The sequence below is a fragment of the Cyprinus carpio genome, chromosome B7, assembly GCF_018340385.1.
Source record: "Cyprinus carpio isolate SPL01 chromosome B7, ASM1834038v1, whole genome shotgun sequence".
Lineage (NCBI taxonomy): Eukaryota > Metazoa > Chordata > Actinopteri > Cypriniformes > Cyprinidae > Cyprinus > Cyprinus carpio.
This window is the reverse complement of record NC_056603.1, coordinates 9,607,054-9,625,455: the sequence shown is the minus strand read 5'-3', so window position 1 is coordinate 9,625,455 and position 18,402 is coordinate 9,607,054. Positions and strand designations below refer to the sequence as shown.

At 35.6% G+C, this 18,402-nt stretch overlaps 1 protein-coding gene and 1 long non-coding RNA gene across 5 annotated transcripts in view; one reads left to right on the top strand and one right to left on the bottom strand.

Annotated features, from left to right (window-relative positions):
- eml3 (EMAP like 3) overlaps window positions 1-18,402 on the top strand; it is a 29,753-nt gene that overhangs the window by 10,172 nt on the left and 1,179 nt on the right. For 2 of the 3 annotated variants that reach the window (XM_042727136.1, XM_042727135.1), the window contains exons 3-24: window positions 627-803; window positions 965-1,076; window positions 2,578-3,039; window positions 5,915-6,028; window positions 6,342-6,370; window positions 8,897-8,926; window positions 9,122-9,242; window positions 9,896-10,045; window positions 10,130-10,199; window positions 10,715-10,825; window positions 11,596-11,691; window positions 12,734-12,868; window positions 13,530-13,668; window positions 14,925-15,076; window positions 15,189-15,314; window positions 15,437-15,568; window positions 16,528-16,595; window positions 16,718-16,806; window positions 17,016-17,113; window positions 17,264-17,351; window positions 17,454-17,552; window positions 18,069-18,199. In XM_042727136.1, coding sequence (XP_042583070.1) covers window positions 627-803; window positions 965-1,076; window positions 2,578-3,039; window positions 5,915-6,028; window positions 6,342-6,370; window positions 8,897-8,926; window positions 9,122-9,242; window positions 9,896-10,045; window positions 10,130-10,199; window positions 10,715-10,825; window positions 11,596-11,691; window positions 12,734-12,868; window positions 13,530-13,668; window positions 14,925-15,076; window positions 15,189-15,314; window positions 15,437-15,568; window positions 16,528-16,595; window positions 16,718-16,806; window positions 17,016-17,113; window positions 17,264-17,351; window positions 17,454-17,552; window positions 18,069-18,199 — 2,729 coding nt within the window. The remainder of the gene's footprint in view (window positions 1-626; window positions 804-964; window positions 1,077-2,577; window positions 3,040-5,914; window positions 6,029-6,341; window positions 6,371-8,896; window positions 8,927-9,121; window positions 9,243-9,895; window positions 10,046-10,129; window positions 10,200-10,714; window positions 10,826-11,595; window positions 11,692-12,733; window positions 12,869-13,529; window positions 13,669-14,924; window positions 15,077-15,188; window positions 15,315-15,436; window positions 15,569-16,527; window positions 16,596-16,717; window positions 16,807-17,015; window positions 17,114-17,263; window positions 17,352-17,453; window positions 17,553-18,068; window positions 18,200-18,402) is intronic. The other variant, XM_042727138.1, reaches the window with a different exon arrangement.
- Window positions 13,455-16,843, bottom strand: LOC122137932. Of its 2 annotated transcripts, none has more exons than XR_006155145.1 (3): window positions 16,710-16,843; window positions 14,852-15,059; window positions 13,455-13,635 (listed from the first exon to the last, which is right to left on the bottom strand). It is a non-coding gene; the product is annotated as an uncharacterized LOC122137932 (long non-coding RNA). The 2 variants fall into 2 exon arrangements; XR_006155146.1 differs by having other exon boundaries at window positions 13,455-13,632.

Below are 18,402 nucleotides of genomic sequence, written 5' to 3'. Positions count from 1 at the left end.
TAGAGTTTTAAACATTACTGCTTTTATGATGAGTGATGTGTAGTTAGTTGAGAAACCTTTAATGTTGCATATAGATGTGCCCATCTGTGTTTGTTTTTGTGTGGCCTATTGTAACTAAGAGAATAGACATTTATCCCTTTGTAAATACAAACACGTCATGTATTCAGTAGATGCCTAGAATTCGTTGAAGCCTAGAAGGCAGAGCATTCAGCCCATAACAGTTGCACTCTTAATGACACTCATGTAGTTTCTATTACATTCCAAGATTTAAGGCATCAAGAAGCTGTATTCTATTTTTTTTTTTTAATTAAAGCTTTTTAGGTTATAAAGAGTTAATATTTAACCGAAACGTATACACTAATCAATATAACATTCTGCATAGAGAAAACTAATCCTTCTTTTAGTACCGTTGACATTTTCTGTGTCTCATTACTGTGATGCAAATAGATAATGATATATTATTAAAACTGTAAAATATTTAAGTTATATGAAATAATATTGTATGTTGTTCTGCCTTGGTTTTGATATTAAAAAGTGCATCTTCTTTTTATTTTGGTGCAGAATCTGTCCAAGACATGTTTTTTTTGTGTGTGTGTGATCTTTATATTTACATTGTTGTTTTCTAGATGATGTGTCTGCAGAAAGCAGCACAGAGTTTCCTGACAGGCTATCTTTAATGGAGGTGCGCCTCCAAGCACAGGAAGATGAAATAACGCTACTGAAGTCCTCATTGGCTGATGCCCTGCGTAAACTCCGCCTCCACGACCAACAGATACCCCTGCTTAAACAGCAGCTGATTGCTGGTAAAAGGAATAGTTTATTTCATTGTGCTAATATAAAGATATTTCCAGCTTTATTGGTATGTTAAATGTATTGCAACAGATTTTATTGCGTCGTTTTTCCTGAATTAATTTATTGCCATGAAGAATTTTATTTTGCTTATATAAAATGTATGTGTGTACAGTGAACCCTGCTGCAGCCCGAGTGTTAAATCAGTCCTGTTATGTGGATGGATTCGCTAGATCTTGCAGACTGTCTTCAAGCTCTCTTGATGGATTTCACCACACATCCAACAGGTATAAAGAGGAATCTGGAAAGTGTTATTTACGTTTATAATGAATTAAAAAGGTAACACAGCAATTTCCTGTTTCAGTACATTATGTGTGGAGTTACAGTACGAGACTGGTTAACAGAAAACACAAATTTAGCTCACAGTCACAGTTGTTTATCAAAATATCTGTCACCCACAAATAAAATTCAGTTACATTTTGATGCTATTCTTGATTCCGAGAAGAAAAGCTCTGTGAAAATCAGTCTAGCCGCCCACATGTTTAATACAAAGAAGCAGAGCAACATTCGTTGGCAAACTGGACGTTTGGGATATTCTGAACAGCATCCAGGGAAAAGGAGAAAACAATGAAAACTGTGTTACTTGTGTTTGTGTTAATTACTTTAATGAGATTTTTTAATTCGTATGTTAGAACATGTAAATTACAGTTCTTCTTTTAGGTTTACTACATGTCTGTGTAATGTTAGTTTTCTGGTTTAAAGAGTTGGGCTGGTAACTGAAAGGTTGTAGGTTTAAACCCTGCGATGACTGAAGCTTGAACTATCACCACTGTGTCATTGAGCAAGGCTCTCCAGGTTCCAGTAGCACTGGCAAGTGACAAAAAGTAATGAAGGAATAGTTCATTAATAAATGAAAGTTCTGTCCTCATTTACTCACCCTCATGTCATTCCAAACCACATGACTCTTCTGCTGAACACAAATAAATATATTCAAAAGAACATCTAGAAGAGCTCAAAACACCAAAATCAAATAGCACTCTAAACCAGTGGTTCTCAGCCAGGGGCCGGGTCCAATAGATTGACTGTTGTTTTTATTGAAGTACACACAGTTCATGAAACTTCTAGAATCATAAAATTAATCATGGCTAATTTAATACATCAATATTCCAAGCTTCTATTAATAAAGTTTGAAACCAAACAGCTTTGTCATAATTACAGCAGAAATGCTGAAAATATCTTAGAATGCAGCGTGTGGGCAGGTCTTCGAGTATTGTATCGGACAACTGGGTCAACAAGACAAAAAGTTTAAAAACCACTGCTGTAAACTTATCATTAAAATAGTCCATTTTAATTTTTAGAGATCGTTTGAAATCATATGATAGCTTTATGTGAAAATAAGACTAAAATGTAAGTTGTTTGTGCTTGCATTGAATTCAGAAATAGTGCTTTAAATGTCTTTGTTTTCTTTCTGATTGGTAATTTTTTTCTTCTATTTCTCATACAATGCTATCATATGGCTTCAAATAACTTGACAAGCAAGATTCATGGGCTACTTTCCTGATGCTTTTTTTTGTTTGTTTGTTTTATACATTTTATAGCCTCATAAAAGCATTTTGGATATTATGCAATATCTGTGTTTGTGTTCCATGGAAAGAAAGTCATAGATGTTTGGAATAAGTAAGTGGTGACAGAATTTTCATTTTTGGGCTGTTCATTCACTTTAACCGACAAGTAGCATTTTGACACATTCTTCATCTCAAACATTGTGTTTTATTTGTGTATCTATAGCCATATCTCAAACACAGCTGAAAACGGGGAGGGCGGGGCTAAAACCATTTCCAGCCACAAACCGAGCACTTGCGACAGGTGTGCTCAGACCGAACCGTGGATCCCAAATCACGAGACTGTCCCGCTGGCCCTGACACAGGCCGCGCAGATTCTCTCCCTGGAGGATGCATTAACAGAAAGCATCCCGTTTGCTGATGAAACCCTGATCAAGCTCCGCAGAGAGGAGGAAGATGTCGATGAAGTCGAGAGTGGGAAGGACCAAACCTGGAGCTCCATAGTAGAAGACGCCATCCAGCCCACCACAATCAGAACCCTTCAGAAACAACTGAGCAAAGGCAGCGAGGACAGCCAGGGCTCATGCCCGCAAACCCCAACATCCTCCTCGCCTGCACCCCCAAAAGAGCCGACATCCAACCCACACGGAGGCCTACTCTCCCCCATTCGGGAGGGAGAGAAAATGCTGTGCGTTGACCCCTAAAAGTGGAGTCAAGCATTGGCTGGCTGCTTGATTTCACTGCTTCTGGTTTTGGTGTTAATCCTAATATTGATGCTTATGTTGCTGCACAAACCAAAGTTACAGCTTGTTGAGCCAGTTTTGGCTCCCGGAATGAGCTATATTTACACAGAAGCATGAGTGGATAGTCAAGGAATCAGTGGGAGTATGTAATTTAGGTCAGCCCGGATTTTACTTGAGGTTGTAGCAAATGTTTTTAAAAAGCATAACGTTTTATCTGACCTTTAGATTTATACACTTGGCAGGCATTTCCATAGCGACTTACATTGCATTCAAGTTATACATTTGATCAGTTCATGCATTTCCTAGGAATCAATCCCATGACCTTTGCGTTTCTAGCGCCACGATCTACTGTTTGAGCTACAGCTATGTATCGGTCCTTAAGTAATACCAGAAACACACGTTCGTATCCCTAAGTGCACTATGACTGAATTGATGTGCTTCTGGCATTCATTCAGCTCTTTTAAAGCTCTGTACAAACAGAGTTTTACATTTGTTTTTGGATCTAGTTTAAGCTTTGACTTCTTTGGAAACGTTGTGTGATTTATCGTGGCAGATGTCAGAGTTTTGGAGATTGTAGCTTTGGGTTTTTAGTAGGGAAAAGGGAAGACAGCTGACACCAAGTGTTTGTTCAGTTGCAGTGTTGATTTATATAGGTATGCATATCCGTTACCACAGTTGCAAGAATAGTACAGCGTTCCGCAGTAAATGTAGCAATAATATTGTCATCGAGACCCGTTTACTCTCCTTCAGGTGAATATGGAACATATGAGATCACTGCTAAAGCCGAAAAGCTATCATTGTGACAGGAATGTCGAAATGCCTGAGTACATATGTCAAAACAGCTCCTGGGAATCTTGTCTGTAACATGGTTTTGCAGAAACACAAAAGCTCATGATTGAGGCATTGAAATCATACTAACCCATCATATAATCTCACTTAATCTCCTAAACAAAGGAAATCTCTTGATTCATTGACTGATTTATCTGCATGCATGCTTTGGGTGGTCTTTTGTGTAAATGTCTTCTTGGTTCTCACAAATGTAATGTTAAGTCTTGTTCCATGTAAACAGTGCTTTACAGATAATTATGCCTCATCTCTTCCTGGTATCCTTGCATGGGCGTCAAGCAAAAGGGTTATCATCAGGTTTACGAAGTTATGTGGTGCTAGAATGCTACGGCAGATTGTTTTGCAACAGAGCACCAGGCAAAACTAAACAATGCTTGCATCATTAAACAGTCATGCCATGTTTAGTTTCAGCGTATGAGAGAAGCATGCAATTAAGAATTTGGTTTACAGATGTTCAGTGTGAAATCCCTACTCATAATTAATTACTAATTCATGATAAAGTATGAACAGTGTGAGGCACTGAATAAGATAATGCAAGATTATGTTGACAGAGAGTTAAAAATGACCTATAGTGGCCCCTAAGACTATTTCAGATGGTGGTCTGCAACTTATCACTCTTCTGAATGAAAACAAATGTGCAGTTTTAATAACATTCCATGCAGACAAACTCTGAAACTAACCGCGTACCATGAACCATGCTAGCACAATTTGAATGTTAAATGCATGACAAGTTACATGCACTGATAAAGTGGACATTGACCATATGTTACATTAAAAACAAAGTTAGGAAACACATAGTTTACCTTGTTCAGACTTGTTTTCTGCCTTAAGGTGCTCTAAATTAATCTTGAATTTGGCTTTATTGATATAAGATTTTTGTTTGATATTATATCTGTGATATGTGAATATGATTTCTTTAAAATGTGCATTCAATGAGTAAGAATTTTGCTTTTATTAGCAAAAGTGTTAGTAGACATTTTAATTTTACAGAAGATTCTATTTCATATAAATGAAATATCTTATGAACTTTCTATTCATCTTAAAAATTCTTAGAAAAAAACCTTTTCCACAAAAAATATTAAGCGGCACATATGTTCAGAGAAATAAATTGCATTTCAAAATATTTTCTAATGGAAAACTGTTGCTTTAAATTGTAATAATGTTTCATAATATCGCTGTTTTTACTGTATTTTTGATCAAATAAATGCAGCCTTGCTGAGCATTACAGACCTCTTTCAAAAATATGAAAAATCTTACTTTTGTACTGTAACCTACATAAGACAAAAATTCAATTAGACAAAAACAGTTAATTCAAATAAACATTTGTGCATTTTCAATTTACAAGACTTCCTCAAATATTGTCTAATTTAGGTCAAATATTGTGTGAGCAGTCAGGCTAGTGCATTGGTGTAACGCTCATTTCGGCTGCTTTGTAAAATGTGCCATGTAAAGTGTGACAGGATTCAGCTTTATTTAAGAGTGGACAGCCCCCCCCCCCCATCAGCTGAGTTTCACTTCTCTGTCTGTCACCACAAGTATCATCATTGATCACATGACCACAGATATTTCCTGTTTCATGTAGCTTTTATTGGATGCCTCTTAGGGTATTCAGAAGAACAGGAAATAGGGTGTGCTAAAGGAAACAATCCCTCAGTGAGCACAGACTCATACTCCCACACACATAAGTTCAAATTCATTGTATCTCAAACAATTGCATTAACTCACTGATATCTAATTTACTTGCATGGTTTTGTCTGCATGATTGTGGGTGATTGTGGGTTGTGGGTTTGATAATTCTGCACATGTCCAAACTTGATGGGACACTTAAATCGAAACATGCGAAGCTTATTATGTAAGTTTTGTTACTGCATGTTAGCATGCTCATATCTGCATTAATGACTGCTTGCATGAGCTCTGTGCTTCTGATTTGAATGCCACATGCAGTGACTGACTAATGTCTCTTCTTGAGATCAGGGTGAGGAGGAACAGTGAGAAAAGCAGAGACTCCCAAGAAAAGACCAAACAGCGGCTTTCTAAGAAAGCGGCCTCCTCTACAAACTTACTTACACGATCTCCAAGTCTGGAGAGGTGAGAGACACTTTTCTTCTGTTCAAGTATGCGCGTTCACAAAATAGAATGTTTCAGAGTAAATAAATATTTTAAGCTCTATCAGCACAATCTGTGAGATGCTGTCGGTTTCTGCAGAAAATCTGCATGACTCGTCCCTCAATTTATAGAAACAACATGCATGTACAATGAATGATTATGGAGCAAGTGTGTAAGGGGCTTCAAATAATGTTTTTTTTTTTATATTTATATTTATATGTATATGTATATGTATATGTATATGTATGTATGCTTTCTGCCATTCACTAATTAATTGATGTGTTTGTCTCCATAGCCGGGCAAAAGACCTCATCTCCAGTACAGGTAATAAGGCATCTCTCATCTCTCCTTTTTCTTCATTATTCTTTTTCAAGCATTTCTAAGCAGCATTGATCTTAGCAGCCTAGCTTTGTCATAATTCAGGCTTGCATTAGGCATTAGGTTCTCCCTGTCAAGTATAGGATTGCTTTTAAAATCTTATTATTTGTTTACAAAGCCCTCAATAACCTGGCTCCTCAATACTTAACTGATTTGCTGCTTCCATATGCCCTGTCTAAAACCTTGAGATCTTGTGAACTTGGCCTACTCATTGTCCCCAGAGTTAAACTTAATAATCGTGGTGATCGTGCTTTCGCTACTGTGGGACCGAAGACTAGGAATAGCCTTCCTCCCTTTATCAGGCCTGCCCCATCTAATAGTATTTTTAAATCTTATCTAAAGAATAACACTCCTTAGTATGTGTCCGTTTTTTTTTTTTTTTAGTTTTTACTGATCTTATTTGTTTGTTGATTTCCTTGTAAGTCTTATTTGTTATTTGTGTTTTATTCTTTGTAAAGCACTTTGGTCAACCTTGGTTGTGTTTAAATGTGCTCTGTATATAAACGTTGTTATTGTTGTTTTAATCTCTCACCTCGCACATAAACCTATGGATTCAGAATAATGGGACCATTGCTCATAGCAGACAGTAATTGTCTTGATATTTATTGATGAAGGTGGTGAATTTATGCACGAGTGCTGCTTTGATTGCTGTAGCAGTAGTACTTTAAATGAAATCAATTAGGAGGCAAAACGTCCCTGACAGTTTTTCTAAGCTGACTTTTGGCACACTAGTCAAGTCAAGTCACCGTTATTTTTATAGTGCTTTTTACAATACAGGTTGTGTCAAAGCAGCTTTACAGTATTAAAAAGGAAACTAGTGTGTCGAAGGAACCACAACTATATCGTTCTCCTCTGCGGAGGACTCACAGAATTTTTTTTTTTTTGGTCTTGTGTCGATGGCCATCTAGGTGATGAGGTCTCACACTAAATTTTTTACGTTTTTAAAAGAAGACTCTTACACTCACCAAGGTTGCATTTATTTGATCAAAATGCAGTAAAAACTGTAATATTTAGTAATTTTATTACAAATTAAAATAACTAATTTCTATTTCAATATATTTTAACTTTTTTTTCTGTGAGGGCAAAGCTCAATTTATAGCTTCATTACGCCAATCTTAAGTGTCACATTGAAATCATTCTAATATGCTGATTTTCTGCTCTTGAAACATTTATTCTTATTATCAATGTTGTAAACAATTGTGCTGTTTAATATTTTTACGGAAAACAGTGACACTTTTTTTTCAGGATTCTTTGATTATAGCAGAAAAGAACAGCATTTATTTGAAGTGGAAATCTTCTGTAACATTGTAAATGTTTTACAGTCACTTTTGACCAATTTAATGCATCTTTGCTCAATACAAGTATCAATTTCTTAAATAAATAAATCTTCCTGACCCCTAACTTTTAATAGGTTGTGTATCTATCCTCAGACCCCTTTCAGTAACTTCATGGACCGCAGATTGAAAACCAAATTCATAGCAGAATAGAAATAGCTTAGAGATCAGATTCTGTCTAAATGCATTGAGGTGCAGTGAGGTCACTGTACATATAAACATGCATTTCTCAGCACAGCCGACTTATAATTACTGTAACAAGCCATTAGTGGCCTCGTGTCTAGTCTTCATATATTTATTTGTTTGTTTATTCATTATGCGTGTACAGGTGCAGGTTTCCTTCAGCAGGGAGACACAGGAGAGTTTGTGCTCACGCTGGAAACTTACTCTCGCTGGTTATGCAACCGCACTACTCTAGTTTTCTGTCCAGGATGATGGATGTGTGTTTCCCTTTCCCTGCGTGCCAGATATTCACACCACCTTTACACAGCACTGCCTTGACCGTTTCATTTGTGTGTGTGTGTGGCGTTTTAATAATTTATTCACCTGCATTTAATGGCTGGGAAAAGTAAATGAGGGGTTTAATTTGAAATATGACTGCGCTCAACATCAAACATAAGTTGCTTTTCCTTCGGGGGCAGAAACTGACACATTTATGGAATGTTGTTTCGGTGTAACCTGGGCGACATCCTTCTGATAACATTGACATAAGGGTCCTTTTGGAGTCGTACATGGTTTCAACTCAAAACCATATGATGCTTCTGAGGAATATGAGATATTACCGCTTTCTCTTGTATCAAAACAACCCATATTTTATATAAGATTTTTGAAGGTCAGTGATGTTGTGAGACAGACTTTGATTATTAGTTTCTGGCCGTTGCTTTTATTGTCATTCCATTGCAGTAGACATACAGATTGACTTGCTTGCCTCATTGCATTTAAAAAGCCCTGTTAAAAACAGAGTTTTCCCCTTCAGTGCAGACCAGAACTAGGTCCAGACAATGATACCGATGAGTCAGAGAGGTGTTCTCAGTGGAGCTCCCTGTAGAGTCAGTTGGAGCGCCGCTGGGCTGCAGGAATTCCTGATGTGTTTTGCAGCTGCAGAGATCATGTTTGTTTGTGTTTTCTCTTTTAACAGGATCTCAGGGGTCCAGGAGAGGAACTCAGAGTAGGTTTCAATCATGGTTTTGGTTCTAAGTAATTGGTGCCTAAAAATAATTTTATAAAAATTATTCATTACGATTTTTTTTAAGTTATATAAATTGTATTCTTAAAGTTAACAGATCCGAATTCTAGTACTCATTGCCACTCAGAGTCATTTAAATTTTCATGTTGTGCATTCTCCCATTAATTTTGTTCACAGGTCAGTCAATCAAGATGTTCATCCGTGGACGACCAATCACAATGTACATTCCTTCCAACATTCTAAACTACGAGGAGCTGAGAATGGATCTCCCCTTACAGAAACTGGATCTGGATTGGGTGTATCCTAAAGCAGTTCTTTTATCTTTTTAAGCTTTAAGTTACTAATTACATTTTAATTAATTGAAGTGAATAATTGTTTTTATTAATTTACTTTCATATAATAATTAAAGAATGAATTATATTATATAAAAAATTTTAATTTGATATATTATATAATAATTTATATGATATATTTATTTTGTATGTAATTAATTATTTTACTACGTATCTGTCTATCTATATAGAGAGAGAGAGAAAAAAGAAATCTGATTCTAATAAAAGAGGAAAAAGAATGCTGTGTATTTAAATTATATTCATGTTTAAAAAAAAATAAAAATCCCAAAAATAAACCCTATATTTTTTTAAATACATCTGTTTCATGCTTAGTCACCTATAGTTTTAAGCTGATAAATATGCAGACAGTTCCCCTAACTATTGACTAAGACAGCACATATTCTTCCAATGCATAGACCTAATGCTTTCTCAATTTCATAATTTTTGGGTGTATATTTTGTCTGGAACAAAACCTGTTCTCTCTGTTATTTTGGAAACCGTATCAATCATCTTTTTCTTAAAAGCTTATATTACATCACGCTGCTAAACACAGTGAATTAGATTTCCTTTATATAATAAATACATATTAGCAAATGTTCCTTGACCTTTTAATTTTCAGCTATGGTTACCGGGGACGGGACTGTCGAGCAAACCTTTACCTGTTGCCGTCTGGAGAAGCAGTTTATTTTATTGCATGTGTGGTGGTTCTGTATCATATCAGAAACCAAACGCAAAGACATTACCAGAAACACACAGACTGCGTCAGATGGTGAGTTTGAAGTGTTATTTAGATGAGCACCTCATTTTTTTTCTGATCATGTTCTTACTTTTTCTTTTACTTATTGGCATGTAGTCTTGCCATCCACCCAGACAAGGTGCGTGTAGCATCCGGACAGACAGCAGGAGTAGACAAAGATGGCAAGGTGAGATTTACATATGAATAAATGTTTGAATAATACGTTTTACTGATTACCAAGATGTGATCCTATCATGTATTTTCAGTTTTACAGGGCAAATAATTTGTATGTTATTTGACACTGAATACTTTTGGGAAGTCAGAATTATGGTGTGACGTGCTATGTGCCATATAAAAACTATTTTATACAGCATTTTACTAATTCCATAATTAGTTATCTATTATTTATCATGTTGATTTTATGACCTCATGTGCAATTGTAATATTTTTACTTTTAAAAAATTATTTGCTGATGACCAGGGCCATTTGCAGTTGATATATATATCTTTTTTTTTTGTTGTTGTAAGATGCTTTGGATAATGTTAAATATGATAAATTAAGCAGTAAAGGCAAAATGATCATAATTGTGAAAAATCTGAAAAAACGTATAAAAGATTAATCCTAAAATGTTAATCTAAAATTTTGAATAAAACAAACAAATAAACTTTGTGTGCTTTCTGTGTGTGCATGTGTCTTTGTCAGCCTCTTCAGCCCTTTGTGCACATCTGGGACTCCAAAACGCTAGTGACACTGCAACAGATCGGCCTCGGCACATTTGAGCGAGGTGTCGGAGCCCTAACATTTTCCAGTTCAGTAAGTATTGCTTCCCATTCTGCATTCTTTCCAGTTCAAACACAGCAGACAGTCAGAATAGACTGTTGTTCACATGTATTTAACATATAGAATATAAATAATTATAAAATATTTAAAACAATACTATAATCCAGGATCCAAATTACTTCACAAACATTTCTATACTAGAAACATTGAAATGTGGAAGTCTTTTACTTATTTACTGTTTTTATGTTATTACTGTATTTTCAATCTCATTTGTGAGCATACACACACATATATAAATATATATATATATATGTGTGTGTGTGTGTGTGTGTGTGTGTGTGTGTGTGTGTATGTATGCTCACAAATGAGATCGAAAATACAGTAATAACATAAAAACAGTAAATGAGTAAATAAAACAGTAAATAAAAACAGTAATATTGTGAAATATTAACACAATTTTAAAACAACTGTTGAAAAAACTTTTTTTTTTTTTTTTTTTTTTACTTTTTCAACACTGATAATAATAAGAAGCACGTAATCAGCATATTATAATGGTAATGGCTGCTGAAAATTCAGGTTTGCCATCACAGAAATGAATTGCATTTTAAAAATGTATTAAAATAGCAAACATTTTAAATTGTAATAATATTTCACATTATTACTGTTCTTAATGCACTTTTAATAAAAATAACTGCAGCCTTGATGAGCATAAGAACCATGTTTCAAGAATATGAAAAAAACAATTATTCTCTGATTTTGAGTGGTAGTGTATTATTATTATTATTATTTTTTTTTTTTTACAGGATGCTGGAACATTACTGTGTGTGATCGACGATTCCAATGAACACATGCTTTCTGTGTGGGACTGGAATAAAAACATAAAGCATGTTGAAGTTAAGGTGTGTTCACACACACATAATCACACACACACACACACACACACACACACACAGAAATGCATGTTCGGTATATACTACCTACCAGACAATATCTACATGAAGCAACACGGATATAGTTTACATTCTCATGATTAGAAGCCTAGCAATATTTTTTCAAGCACATGCGGAGTATTTCCTAAAACAAATTCTAGGTTCGACCCTCCATCATGTCCGAGTAAATTTTACTTTCTAGGATAAATTATCCTAGTGATTATTTCAGCAGCTCTTGACTGAATCTACAGCCAGCTGCCTGCGTTCTATAAAGCCGTCAGCTTTATTGTGGATGGTTTTTTAGCTCTGTGGGATCCTTTGTCCTAAATGTTTCCTCCTTCTTTTGCACGAGCGGTTTGAGTGGGGTTGCTATGGGAGCGGCTAAATATTTTACAGTACATTTGTGTGAGTGATTGCGAGCGTTTTAAGAACTGGCCATTTGTATGAGGTAATTTTTCTTCCTCGTGTTTTATTTTTGGGCTGTACTGCTAGTAATGGATTTAGGAAGCAGTTGGACTTAGAATAGCATGACGCTTTGTCAAGGGAGTTCTGTTTGTTGACTGAGTTCATCTAGATTTTCATTTCAATGTGAATTGGTTTATTTTTTTAAAGTCAGTTTGTGGTGAGATAAATATCATTCAGAAATTCCACAAGCCCTTCAGATGTATGTTTGAGACAAAATTCTGGAAACAATAGTGCGTGAAGATGATTACTCAAAACCAAGTTAAGGAGCCTGAACAGTTTAGAAAACATAAACAATGATAATATCTTCTGCAGAGCTTTGAAGATGTATTTACAGTTTCTGGATTACACTTTTTAATAACACAGGACAATTACAGTCATTTTCTGTCATTAAACTGACATGAGCTGCTATTGCAGCTGAAGACTGACTGGATGTTTGAAGTTGAATTGCAGCTTTTCTCCTATAATAACACAGAGCCATTGGCACATAGTCGTATATACTGTGGAAAACCATATGTCTTCACGCTGTGCGTCCATTTGTGTGTTTTAGAGCACTAATGAGGCAATTTTGGCAGTGGACTTCAGCCCAACAGACACCAACAACATCATCTCCTGCGGCAAATCTCACGTCTACTTCTGGACCATGAGCACTGGCACACTGACCAAGAAACAGGGCATCTTTGGAGTGAGTCCATATTTGGCCACTAATTTGACTTCATGAAAATGGGAAGAAATTATATGAATTAACATCAACTCACAAAACAACTTACAAAGATGGACTATGGTATTACAATTTTTTTGTGAAGTTATCATATAAAATGAATATAAAAAAAAAATATATGAAAAAAAGTGTATCACAGTTTAATAAAATTTAAGAAACACAACTGTTTTCAACATAAAAAAAAAAAAAAAAGATATGTTTCTTGAGCACCAAATCATCATTTATAAAGGATCATGTGGCACTGAAGACTGGAGTAATGAGGCTGAAAATTCAGCTTTGCATCAGTAGAATAAATTGCATTTTAAAGACATTAATATATAAAAAGTTATTTTAAAATTGTAATAATATTTACATTTAAATTTTTGACTTCTTTCAAAAACACAAAAAATCTTTAAAAAAAAAATCTTATCAAACCACAAACTTTTGAACGGTAATGTACCTTGGGTTGTATTTCTATGTAATACCATCATCATTTTAAGTTAATTTTTTTATTGTAATATGCCTTATGACTAGCCTATGATTAGCATTAAAGGATAGAACCGCTTCATAATGTATTTAACTATGAATTTATTAATTGTTTGGAATTTGTTAGGGTTGGTGATTTTGTTCATTGTTTCATTAACAGAAATACAAAAAGCCCAAGTTCGTCCTGTGCTTCGTGTTCAGTCTTACGGGTGATGTGTTGACGGGAGACTCTGAGGGGAACATTCTCACATGGGGAAAATCAGCTGCTGATACCAAAACATTAGGAAAAGGAGCAAAGGGTAAGCAAAATGATTTCTTAATTTTTGCCTGATATACTTTTTAGGCTGAGTTTTACTCACCCCCGAGGCATCCTAGGTGTAAATGACTTTCATCTTTCAGATGAATCCAGTCGGAGTTGTATTAAAAATTGTCTTTGATCTTTCAAGCTCTACCATTGCAGTCAGTGGGTGTTGAATTGCTTCAATCCAAAAGACGTGAAATAAAAAGTGCCCTTCCATTAAAAAAAGTGTCTCACACGGCTCCGGGGGGTGAACAAAGGCCTCCTGTAGCGAATCGATGAAATATCCATATTCAAAACATAATAATCACTTTAATCTAGCTTGCGCTCACTGTTGTAAACGAAGCAGTTTCCGGGCGGATGATGTATGAGGTCAGCGTTACACATGCGCCTCTCAGAAGTGATTAAAAATGGAGGATTTGTAAAGAAAAATGTCGGAGGATTTCGATATAAGCAAAGAAGAGACTGGTATTCCTTTGCTAAAGTAAGAAAACTTTGCTTCTTTTGATCCTGTAAACAAACGTTGATTTTCACGAGACTCACCGGCGCATGCGCAGCGCTGACCTCATACATCATCCGCCCGGAGCTGCTTCTGTGTACAACTGTTAGTGCAAGCTACATTAAAGTGATTATTACGTTTTGAATATGGATATTTTTCTTACAAAAACAGATCGATTCACTACAGGAGGCCTTTGTTCACCCCCCGGAGCCATGCGAGACACTTTTTTTTAATGGAAGGGCGCTTTTTATTTCACATCTTTTGGATTGAAGCAATGCAACACCCGCTGACTGCAATGATAGAGCTTGAAAGATCAAAGACAATTTTTAATATAACTCCGACTGGATTCGTCTGAAAGAAGAAAGTCATATACACCTAGGATGCCTCGGGGGTGAGTAAAAATCAGCCTAATTTTAATTTTTGGGTGAACTAACCCTTTAAATTTTAAGTATTACTAGGGATACAAAATGTTTATCAGTACTGTATCGGTTTTCATCTAAAATTAAATAATCCGTTTTTTACACACACACTATAGAATTTTATGTTGTCCATTTAACATATTGGCCATTACATAAAAAAAAAAAATCATCAGCTTATCAGTATCAGCCAGAATTATTAACTATCAATGTACAATAATTTTTCCTTTTCTTTTAACTACATTTTTAATATAGCCTCTATTACTTACTTGACAAACTACAGATACTGTCCATCTTTTCAAATTCACTTTGCCACTTTTTTTCTTCTCTCCCTGCTTGCAGAGACATTTCAGATCATGAAGCAGACGCGTGCTCATGAGGGCAGTGTTTTCGCTATGTGCGTCCTGCAGGGTGGAGCTATACTCAGCGGTGGCGGCAAGGACCGCAAGGTCATCCGCTGGAGCGCAGACCTGGCACCTGAAAGAGAGTGTGAGGTGAGACGTGAATCTCTGTCATCTTTGAAACTGTGTGGTTGCAGCAATGTGAGTATATTAAACTATAGAGTTTTCAAATCAAAAATGTCTTGAATGGCCTTCGCTCTTCCAGATTCCTGAGAAATTTGGTGCAGTCCGCACCATTGCAGATGTAGATGGAGAGGAACTGCTCGTTGGCACAACACGAAATGCAATCCTAAGAGGAACATTCTCGGATGGGTTTGTGGCCATTGTACAGGTAGATATATTGGAGTTATATGCAAAGATAGTTTTTTAATACATTTCATTTTTAAAACATTTTTCAATAAATTTAATTTAAAAGCAGCTTCTGCAAAATTACAAATATTATTGAATTGTCAGGGTCATGTGGATGAAATGTGGGGTCTGGCCACACACCCCACTCAGAACATATTTATTAGCTGTGGAAATGACCGTCAAGTGTGTGTGTGGAACGCAGAGGACCACAAACTGGACTGGTGCACAACACTAGAGGTCAGAGAGATCACAGAAAATGAACTGTTTTAAAGGCGCACTAAGTTTTTGTGTTTGTGTGTGTGTGTGTGTGTGTACGTGCCACTGGCTGCATACTACATTTTATACTGACACCTGTTGGTATGGATTCTGCATCGTACAGTATGCTTGGAATAGAGCTGAAGTACACAGCTGAAAGTATTTGATAATATGAACATTACTAAGATATATTCATTTGGTCTCAACACACTAACACTACAGTGCAGAATTTTGCGGTTATTTATTTATTCATTTAAAATGTATTTGAAAGAAGTCTCTTATGCTCAGCAAGGTTGCATTTGTTTGATTCAAATATTCAATAAAAACAGTAATATTATGAAACTGCATATTTCTATATATTAATAACTAAAATCATATAAATAATCCTAAAAGCTAATATATTTTTTCAGTATTTTTAAATGTAATTTATTCCTGTGATGATAAAGCTGAATTTTCAGCATCATTACTCCAGTCTTCAGTGTCACATGATCTTTCAGAAATCATTCTAATATGCTGATTTGCTGCTCAAGAAAGATCTCTCATTACTAGTAATGCTGAAAACCATGATGCATTTTTTCAGGATTCTTTAATGAATAGAAAGTTCAAAAAACAGCATTTCTTTGAAATAGAAATATTTTGTAACATTATAAATGTCCTTATCACTTTTGATCAATTCTTGCATTTTTGCTAATTAAATGTATCCATTTCTTTCAAAAAAGAGAGAAATGTATACTGACCCCAAACATTTGAACATCAGTGTATGCAGTATACAGTTTTTGTTTACACCACTGAAAATCATTTGATTGTAAACATATTTGGAAATACTAATATTCATTCATTTAAACTTTTATGTTGGTGCGCCTTTAAAAATGTATACCAGTATTATCGTAAACACTCTGTAAAGTGACGATGAATTTAACATGAATCTTTATCTCTTTTAGGAATCTGGCCTGTGTGCTGATTTCAGCCCAAATGGAGCTGTTGTCTCTGTTGGACTTAGTACTGGAAGGTAAAACATTTACAACACAGCTGATAACAATTACCTCTTCAGTTTTATATTAAGCTTTTTACAGTGAAATGTTCCCCTTTTTTAATGGCTTTATGATGGTTTTTAACCGCTTACCTTTTTAGATGGGTTGTACTGGATCTGCAAACCAAAGAAGTGGTGTCAGACCTGACTGATGGCAACGAGCAGCTGTCTGTAATGAGATACTCACCAGGTCAGAGGTCCACAAAATCACAATAATAAAGGGCAAAGTATAAAACAGAACCCTAAACCTTTTCTGAAAATTACCCTTATTGCATTTTAGTAAATGTATAACTGATAGCTTGTTTTCTGGCACAATGTGGCAGCTTTTACTGCATGCAGATTGTTTTGCAAGCCTGTTTATAGTTGATAATTTATATTTTACTGCTTACCAAAACACAGATGGCAGCTTTTTGGCAGTTGGTTCCCATGACAACCTCATCTACATTTACAACGTCACTGAGGGTGGCCGGCGCTATACACGATTCGGAAAGTGCACAGTAAGCAAAGCATTTGGGTCACGTACTCTAAAAGATGTCAAACTGTTTTATGGTGGTTTGTTGTGTGTAATGTTTTATAGCGGTCTGTTTCTGTTAAAAAGCACAATAAGTTGTGCAGATAAAATGCATTCCCTGTATGTAACACTACAGGGGCACTCCAGTTTCATTACTCACCTCGACTGGTCCAAAGATGGAAAATACATCATGTCCAACTCTGGAGATTATGAAATTCTATACTGTAAGACTGCACGCTTGGTTTCATAACACAGAAACATATTCCAAGAAGACAATGAGTAATATAAATGATAATGCATTGGAACATTTATGTTTGTGGAAAAAGGGGATGTCGCAAGTGGCTGCAAGCTGTTGAGGAACCGGTTTGAGAGTAAAGATCGAGAGTGGGCGTCCTATACCTGTGTGCTTGGATTCCATGTCATGGGTGAGAGAGAAAAAAAAAAGGTTATGATTTTAGGTATAAGTGGTTCTCGCTAAGGAAGTAGCACAATGAGCCATATCTATAAACCAGAATAAGAGTCAAACTCTTTTTGAGTGGAGGCCGGTTTTCTTTTGATTTGTTCATTTTTTTATTTGCACATTCACACCATACACTCTTCTGAATTTAATAAAGTCCAAAATCAACTCTATCCTGCTTTAATAACCAATGCTGACATTTAAAAAAGCAAAACAGAAGACCACTTTGAACTTCTGCATGGGCAGGTGCCACTCATATTTTATTTAGACAATGTACATTAGTTAAAAATATATATATATTTTTTTAAATCTTAGTGTCTGTATGTGTTAGATCATATTTATTAATATTATGTATTTATTATTATTATTAGTTCATAAATGCATTAAGTGTATTCCCCTAACGTTGTGAGTCCCCAAAGTCCTGTGCATTGAAAGCATATGTAAGTGTATGTCGAGTGTCTTTCTGAACTGTAACACTGTCTAGGTGTGTGGCTCGAGGGATCAGATGGGACAGACATCAATGCCTTGTGTCGATCACACAGTGAGAGTATGGTGGCAGTAGCTGATGACTTCTGTAAGGTTCATTTGTTCCAGTATCCTTGTCCCAAACCAAAGGTCAGTCACTGCCTGATGTATTTATTGAGAGTCAAAGAAATTATTGTTTTAGAATAGAAATAAAATGAAATAGTTAATCTCATTAGACTCAGTATGCTTAACAATGCATTAAAGTTTGATATAACAGGCCAGCTGATGTAGTATGTATTGCATGCAGATTAATAATTCACATATTTACTGTAGGTAATTTGTCAGAGAAAGTG